The sequence below is a fragment of the Psammomys obesus genome, unplaced genomic scaffold (genome assembly GCF_907164565.1).
Source record: "Psammomys obesus unplaced genomic scaffold, mPsaObe1.curated_primary_1811, whole genome shotgun sequence".
NCBI lineage: Eukaryota > Metazoa > Chordata > Mammalia > Rodentia > Muridae > Psammomys > Psammomys obesus.
In genome coordinates this window covers 6,786,519-6,795,731 of record NW_026585742.1, presented here as the reverse complement: position 1 = coordinate 6,795,731, position 9,213 = coordinate 6,786,519, and the positions used below count along the sequence as shown (strand labels likewise).

At 44.1% G+C, this 9,213-nt stretch overlaps 1 protein-coding gene across 2 annotated transcripts in view; it reads left to right on the top strand.

The window, feature by feature from the left end:
* Lrrc3b (leucine rich repeat containing 3B) overlaps positions 1 to 2,269 on the top strand; it is an 87,231-nt gene extending 84,962 nt beyond the window's left edge. For both annotated transcript variants that reach the window (XM_055599095.1, XM_055599097.1), the window contains exon 2: positions 1,033 to 2,269. In XM_055599095.1, the coding sequence (XP_055455070.1) occupies positions 1,190 to 1,969 (780 nt within the window). In that variant the 5' untranslated portion in view covers positions 1,033 to 1,189 and the 3' untranslated portion in view covers positions 1,970 to 2,269. The remainder of the gene's footprint in view (positions 1 to 1,032) is intronic.
* The last annotated feature ends 6,944 nt before the right edge of the window (positions 2,270 to 9,213 follow it).

Genomic DNA, 9,213 nt, shown 5'->3' with positions numbered 1-9,213 from the left:
GTGTGTGTGTGTGTGTGTGTGTGTGTGTGTGTGTGTGTGTGTGTGTGTAAATCAAATATAATACATATTAGCAAGAAAAAATCTATTGGGCAATTTCAATGGCTGCTTCTAACACTAATATGTGTATATGAAGACGTTTATGTACATACAGTCTACACAAATATAACAGTATATATAACATATACGGTGTGTGTGTGTGTGTGTGTGCGCCCATGCTTGTGTGTGTATGTATGTGTGCGCACACTCTCATCCACTATCTGTGAAAGCATAAATAGCCTATTGTGGATGTTCTGCAAACCAGCATTTCTTAATTATCTTCTTTTATATAAAAAGCCTTACAGCAGTGTGCCCTGTTTCACTTGGGCTGAGGGTGTGTTGTTTAGGAAACAGACAGAGGCTCCTTTGGGATGCACTCAGGAGCATCCTCCCAGGTACAGTGTACTCTCCGGAGCTCAGAGGAAAGCAATGCTTGCGGAGGCTGTTGGTTTTCCCCCCCCGCAACGTTGTGCAGTGAAGATCAGAGGCGCCATCCACTTCTTCAGTTAGATGTTGCTTTAGAGACGTTATTCTACAGTGAGTATCTTCTCAAAGCCATGGCAAGACACCCCTGTCTACGGTCATTAGCCTTGAAATACAGGTGTCAGTTCTCCTTGCTGCCCGCATGCAGGATGATTGCATAATGCCTCAGTTACTGCAGGAGGAGAAAAAGATGCAATTATATTTTATTGCTGTAGAAAGGTCCAGAAGAGGAGTAGAAGAGGTGGGAAAAGTTTACTCTAATTCTGCCCTGGCTGAAAACAAGATGATAACGGGATATGGAAATGTTGACCTCTGCTGAGAGTCTCCTTCCTAGCACTGGAGCTTTCAGCAGGAGATCCCCAGTACACAGAAAACCCCCAGTGGCCTTGATGGAAATTACCTGCCTAACTCACCTTCCTGCCCTGCATTTGGCAGACACCTGAGAGCACTTTTTAATTGCTATGCACTTCCCCTTGCTAAAGAGCTAATTGCATCTGCTTCCCTTTCCTTTAGGTTCCTAGGCAAGGACTGGCACAATGAAGAAGGCTGTGTGCTAGCTGCAACCTTTTGAACGACTCTGGAAGGAAATCCAGAGTGTGGTCAGATCCAGAACCGTTGCCATACTTGGAGTGAATGAGGAATGGACTCGTGATTATGCTGAGGTTCCAGAATGAATCTGGTCGACCTGTGGCTGTCCCGTTCCCTCTCCATGTGTCTCCTCCTCCAAAGCTTTGTCCTAATGATACTGTGCTTTCATTCTGCCAGTATGTGTCCCAAGGGCTGCCTTTGTTCTTCCTCTGGGGGTTTAAATGTCACCTGTAGCAATGCAAATCTCAAGGAAATACCCAGAGATCTCCCTCCAGAAACTGTTTTGCTGTATCTGGACTCCAATCAGATCACTTCCATCCCCAATGAGATTTTTAAAGACCTCCATCAACTAAGAGTTCTCAACCTGTCCAAAAACGGCATTGAATTTATTGATGAGCATGCGTTCAAAGGAGTAGCAGAAACCCTGCAGACCCTGGACTTATCTGACAACAGGATCCAAAGCGTGCACAAAAATGCCTTCAATAATCTGAAGGCCAGGGCTAGGATTGCCAACAACCCATGGCATTGTGACTGCACTCTCCAGCAAGTTCTGAGGAGCATGGCATCCAATCATGAGACAGCACACAATGTAATTTGCAAGACCTCGGTGTTGGACGAGCATGCCGGGAGACCTTTCCTCAATGCCGCCAACGATGCTGACCTTTGTAACCTCCCTAAAAAGACTACTGACTATGCCATGCTCGTCACCATGTTTGGCTGGTTCACCATGGTGATCTCCTATGTGGTATATTATGTGAGGCAGAATCAGGAGGATGCCCGGAGACACCTTGAATACTTGAAATCCCTGCCAAGCAGGCAAAAGAAGGCAGATGAGCCCGATGACATTAGTACTGTGGTATAGCGACCACACTGACTGGCACTGGGAAGGTAGCTTCTGGCTGTAGTAGAATACGTGGTTCACTTCTTCCTCCACTGTACATGTTTAAAACTTTGTATTTTAGTTTCTTTGGAATCACACCACTGTTGGACTTTTCACAAATACTACAACACTAATAATTTTAGTTTAGGTGATCTTCCCTCCTTAATTGTGCCCCCCAGCTCCTAAGTAAAAAATTCTCTGAACATTAGTTAGACCCATCTCACTATTTAATAATGAAATTTATTTTTTTAATTTAAAACTGAATAAAAGCTTAACTTTGAACCATGGAAAACATTGTGACTTATTGGTTAAAAATCAGTATAGTCAGTCCACTTGCTCTAAAGAGAAAGAGATCATCCTGCTACTCTAAAAGACTATCACGTTGAAAGGTATGTCATTAAGCCCTGTGGCACTCTGGGGAACCAGAGCTGAGTTATTGACCAGTTACGTGTCTGCCAGACTTGAGCTGGCCAAGATGGTTAAACAGATGTGCTTATTCCAGACTGGGTATGTTAGGATGCCTGCTGACAAGCATCTAATTTTTTTAAATGGGTAGGTCTAGCAATGAAAAAACAAAACTTGCTTCTCCTTTATGCTGGATGCAATGAGAAAGTAAAACATGGGATGTATCTTATCCTCTTAGCTTTTGGTAGGCAGGGGTGTGTGGTGAACACGGAAATAGCTGTGCTAGGAACAGCGGAGCACCTGGTCTATGAAAGCACTGTGTGGCAAAGGTGACACCACTAATGTCGCTAACCTTTCAGCATCAGAAAAGTGACCATTAGCCTATGCATATAAAACAGGTCCAGTCACCTGCCAGGAGGAGAGCATTGGAGCTTGAATTTGAACGGGGTCTTTTCTAAATAGAGGTCTTCTCATTTCTGCTCCTTCCAAGTTGGTTTACAAACACAGGATTTACATGATAAAATTGCACCACTATATAATTTAATGAGTTTTGTTATTATATACCCCTGCACACCTGCCATAAAGGGGGGCTATTACGTCCCAACTATGGTCGGAAGTACTGGAAGTACATTTGGTTCCTGGAGTAGGACATGATGGGCTTTTGTTTGTTTGCTTTAGAATGAATGTGATCAAGTACATATGAGAGACCCAAGCTAGGGAACACAGGAACTAAGGTGGGGAGCCATTCCCAATAAAGCAATCTATGTGGAGCATGAGATACAAGCCCAAACCCTATGGTGCCTTTAGACTGAAGAATGCCATAATCTCTTATCACATGTTACTTATGGAACACCTTACTTTGCACTAAATATTTTTCTAAGTTGTCTTAATGTTTCTAAAACCTTTCACATTTTTTTTATTTATGTAATAGATCCCAGACCCCAGCACTTGAAAGAAGCATAGCATATGTACCAAAACATAAAGTTTTGAGAGTTTTGGAAATTATATATCTGTGCATGACACATACATACACATGACACGCAGAGCCTCTTAACTACTTCTGTCCTGCCATTCTGTCATAGGTTCTGCTACACAAGGTGGCTGGTTCCTGAGGCACATTGGTTTACATACACCTACATGACAATTCAATTGAAAAACATGGGAAATTACTCTTTACAAAGCCTATGTAAGGAATAGTTAGTGGGCCCTTGTGAGGCACGTGGGCTTGTCTAATCCACATGAGATTGTCTTCAAGGTGCCCAAACTCACAGTTCCATCTTCAGAAAGCCCTGAGTTTAGTCTAGACAAAAACCCAGAGATAACTCTCAGATGTGAGATTTGGGTTATGGGTCTAGAACTTCTATATCCAGAGACACTAAAGTCAGATGGGCTGCCTTTGATCTAGATGTAAGAACCAGCTAAAGGACTCAGCACAGTGATGACAATACAATACTGCCTGTATCTTACACTGTAAGTACTAATGTAGGGAAAAGAGGCAATAGACAAAAGTTTAGTTGTAACAGTCCTTTGAACATTAAGCAAAATGTATTTGTTTGAATGTATGAGTCACATTCATTTTGAAATATCTTCGAAAGATGTATTAGATAATCCATTCCAGGTCATTCCTTTCAAAATCATTTTCTTGTCTTTAGTAATGAAAGCTTATTTTCTTCATGGCCAAGCCATTAGTCCAATGAATGTTCTCATAAAGGGGAGGTCTCTGAGGCTTGGTGAAAACAGTCATATCCTTGATCCAATGCAAAACAGTTAAATGCCCACACACGTGGTTTGTAGTTCTTTAGGTAGAGCTGAGAGATCTGCCACAGCTTAGGAGGAACTCCCTCCCTGAGCTCTCTATGTAGACTATCACATTACAGCGTCTTCAGTGCTCCAAAAAAGCAAACATTAATTTAGGTTGCCAGGAAATGAATAGAAGATTATTAGATAATAAAAATCAAATAAAAATAATTAAGGTAACAGATTAGCATGTCTATTTGTGACAGAACAGAAGGGGAGTGATCTAATTGCCAGCCTGTAGGAATGTCTACACACCAGACCAACAATGTACCTAGGTTATGAGTGGAAGAGCTGTTAAGCGAAAGCCTGAAGTCTTGATACTGTATTGACGCCTCATTTCCCACTCTTCTGTGGGCTCACAGTGAATCACGGGAAGACCTTTGAAATTAGCTTCCATTTTATTGTCCTAGGCACAGAGCATTTCAAGTCCTAATGCTTTAAATAGTAGTATTTAAAGTACCTTTCCCTGGACTGTGTCTTCTCTCAACCTCCACCTTTTAAATTAAAAAAAGAAAAAAATGCTCCTGGAATTTTAATCTAATCTTTGACAATGTGCTTATCTCTGAAGCAAGGCAAATCATAAAACATGCCAACTCAACTAGAACACATTTAAAAGTGATAAAAACTTACATAATAGAAGATAGAACTTCCAATAACACTTGGACAAATTGTAATCACTGCTGTACAGTCTGCTGGGTGAGCACTGTTCTTTTTCATGTCTGTCTCTGATTCCCCACAGTAATTCTTGCTCTGATATCACCAACCATACAGCAATCTGGGGTGTCGTGAGCTTTTCTTACTGACTCGTCTTTCAGGCAGTCTCTCAGTTTGCTGGCAGAAGGGTAAAATGGAAAATTCTGCTTATCATTGCTCAGTTTCTGAAGGCAGATGATGCCTTAAAGTGTCAGGGTTGAGAGTCATTGGAGAAGTCTCATCTGCCCACTTCACAGGTAGGGAAATTAAGATGCTTAAAGCTTGTGGACTCGCTTCTGTCTCTTAAGTTTCTTGTAGGTCACTAACTGCCTTCCTGGTAAGTTTTAAACACAACAATACCTGCACGAAAAATGTCACGGGCTACTAAAAAATTTTTTTCAGGATTCCTACTTTGCTGAAAGCCAAAGACTACTCTAAAAATGAAATTGTTCCTTCAAGATCACATACCAGGATCAGCTTGCCACTACACGTAGCCCCCGGAAAACGTGTTTAGAAAGTGTGCATGACCTGGCCTTTCAAACAGGGAAAATGTCCCAGAAAGAGAGAAAGGGCTCACATTTATTTCCTTGAACAAACCCACAAGTAATCAAGTACAGCCAAGCTGGCAAGACAAGGTTGCCCTTTAGTGATGTCCTTCCCCATTTCCAGGGCTCTCGTCTGCCAGGCTTCTGTCCCTGATTCAGTTGGTGTCACGCGCAGCCCTCGCCGATAAGGACGATGCAGCAACAACAGATTTGTCCAGCAGCAACTTTATTGTGAGGCTCTTAACAGCAGATGGAGAAGGACCCCGAACCCTGTGTGCGTTCTGCTTAAGTAGCCAGCAGGGTGACTTGTTTGTCTGTAATTGGTGCTCCACACAAAACCCAATTAGCATGTGGTCTCCAAATGGAGGACCACACAAGCCTACATTAGCATAAGGCGGCGCATGCGCAGATCGCAAAACAATGCTGGCAAGAAGAACCAGGAAGCAGGAAACCGGCGCCATCTTGTAATGGCGGGAGTGGCTCCCGACATCTCCCCCTTATTAATTTTATAAAAATCAGCCAGAGGAAAATATTACACCATGAGTTTTCCGATCAGCCTGCTGACTCAACAGCACCAGCGATCAAGGAGGTTACACGGTGCAGGAGACCCTCTGCACCCTTAGCCCCGTGCAATGGGAACCCGAGCCCTGGGGAGTGCAGAGGTCTGTCTAGAACAGCATCCTGGTGCAATGGGAACCTGTGCCCTTCAGGGGTGCTAAAAGTTCTGACAGAGTCTCAACGGCTGAGCACGTTAAGCCAGACTTGAGGGGAGGCTCCCTGTTCCACAGCCAACATAGCCTAAACCATGGCCACATTTTTGAAATGTTGTTGTCTTTTGAATCTGCAGAGCAACCAAAAACAGAGAAACAGTCCAGCCAGTAGCAACACTCCAAATATTCCCACGCCAACCCACTCCTTAAAATAGGAAAAGGCAGAAGATAGACATTGGCAAATAAGGTAGTCCCAGAGAGTCATTAGTGGCGAAAAATCTTGGGAAGACTTGTGCATCATGCATCACCGGCATGGGTCGAGGAAAGGCTGACAGGATCCCCCATTGAATCTCCTGGGTCTCCACCTCCAAGCTCGTCTTGGTCCTGTGGGAAAATACACACAGCTCCCCTGGATCTTATAAAAATAGGATCTGGTCCTTTAATGATTATCAATGTTGCCGGAGTAGGTGCATCGTAACACAGCCCATACATCTAGAGTGGAGCATAGCACCTGTACTTGATGGCTAGTGTAAGGAGTAATAAGAGCAGAGAGCACAGCTGCTGCCAAGCCTTGATTTGTTACCGGTATTTGTTCATATACTTCAGGTGGGTATAAGGTCTGATTAACTACCCACTGGCCTTGTCCAGTAAGCATATCATAATTCCATTGAGGCCTCTGATTTGCTATATTCTGATTAGCTTGAGCTGAGCACAGCTCGTGAAAGATGGACTTCCAGTCTAAATATTGCCCCATAGTCAGACAGGCTCTTACAGTATTGTACCAATCGTCTGGAGTCATGGCATTGTCAGCCAGTCTTTCTATCAGCGCCACTGTAAAGGAGGCACTGACGCCATATGTCTGGACTGCTTCCGCTAATGCCTTCAACTGTTTAAGATCTAAAGGAGAATGATGTCTGTCATTCTGAGCGTCCTCCCAGATTGGGAACGCGGTTTTAATCCGCTTCCTCTCTTTTTCTGATATCAGGGAAAATTTTGTCTCTGCAGATTTGGGTTTTTCAGTGGCTGACTTCCGCATGGAGAACCCGGAAGTGCCAGCATAGGCCACATATGGTGGCGGATCCGGGCGGTAACGCCCTTCCTCATATTTAGCTGCTTCCTCATCCAACTCTGCCTGCTCATCAGGGTCGAGCCCTGACTCCTCATCAGTTTGTTGATTCTCAGAAGAGCTGTTTTCGCTCTCTGTAGACTCCGGCTCGCTCGATGACGAGGCGACTTTCAAATTCTGAAACTCCGCTAAACTGGGATACAGCAGGGCACCACTCTTCTTTTCCTTGCTACCAGTCTGTTTTGGTTTCTTTGACTTCTTAACTAGCTTTCGCGCCTTCGGCGCTTTAGCCTTATCTTCTTTGGTCCCATCCTTAGGGGATTTACCGGTCTTAATTCCCTTTTCTGCTTCGGATAGACTATCTTGGTGATCTGCCAACACCCTCTGCCCTTCTTTCACTTTGTCTTTGCATTTCTCATCTTTCAAACATGATTTAATCAACTTGTAGATAGGAAAAGTCCCTGGCCTCAATGTTCCCTTCTCTTTCTCTTCTTCTAAGTCATGGCCTAACTTGTCCCAACAACCCGTAGTCAGGTCGCCCGATATTTGAAACCAAGGAGCCACCCGATCCACTTCCTTAATAAAATTACGGAGCACATACCTCGAAATTTTCAAATCCTTCTCCTTAAGTAATACGTGCACTGCTTCTAAAAACGGCTTTACTGGATGATTTCCCATGCTTCCTTTATCTACAGGAGTGGGAAGGACGGCTCAGTTATCTACCTGAGGCTTACAGTCTGTTTGTATCACAAGGTGGAGAAACACACACTTTATCTCGTTTCCCGCAATTAAGGCACAGACAGCAAAACAAAATGTAAATGGAACAGCAAGCAATAAACAATCCACCCCACATCCAATCAATCATACCTTGCAGAAAAGTACCGCGGTTCTCACGCCACTGACTTTGAATCCTTACTCGACGAGCAGTCGGGGTCCTTCGAAGCGATCCTCCACTCCGGGGTTCGGCGGCTCCCGGGTTTCGGCACCACTTGTCACGCGCAGCCCTCGCCGATAAGGACGACGCAGCAACAACGGATTTGTCCAGCAGCAACTTTATTGTGAGGCTCTTAACAGCAGATGGAGAAGGACCCCGAACCCTGTGTGCGTTCTGCTTAAGTAGCCAGCAGGGTGACTTGTTTGTCTGTAATTGGTGCTCTGCTCGAGTCCTCATCTGTATATGGCTGGCAATTGGATTGCAGCCTAAACCCTCATCAACATAAAGCTGCGCATGCGCAAATCGCGAAGCAATGCTGGCAAGAAGAACCAGGAAGCAGGAAACCGGCGCCATCTTGTAATGGCGGGAGTGGCTCCCGACAAGTTGGCTAGTTCTGACCCAGAAACTTAAAACAAGAAGTATACAGGTTAGTTTTGGTTTTAGTTGTTGTTTGTATGTTTGTGTTTGTTTTTTGTCAATGTGACATAAACTAAGGTCATCCGAGAGGAGGGAGCGTTAACTGAGGAAACACCATTAGATTTATCTTTGGGAAAATCTTTGGAGCAATCTTTGGAAGAATGATAGATGCCCAGTACTATGGGCAGTGCCATCCCTGGGAAGGTGGCCCTGGATTGTATTAGGAATCACGATGGCCAAGTTCTGAGGATCAAGGACTAAGCAGCTCTTCTTCAGGGCTTCTGCTACAATTCCTCCTGCCTCCAAGTTCTTGCTTGAATTGCTGCCCTGACTTACTTCAGTGATGGACTGTGACCTAGAATTTGTCGACCATTGTACTCCTTCCCCAAGTTCCTCTGCTCATGTTGTTTTGTCAATAAAAAACAAACTAATGCAAGTGGCAAGCCATTCGCACACATCCATAAATCCATGGTATGAAACAGTACTCAGGAAAGGAAGACCTGTATTCTGCTTTCAGCATTTGCCCATACCCACCTCATAGTCCCAGAAGGCACTCAAAGACCCTGTCAGAGTCTAAAAGAATTTTCTTTTAGCTCAAATATGATTATTGTGAGTCTTTCAAGACTACAAATGGTCAGAGAGTCCCATGTTTTTCTGTA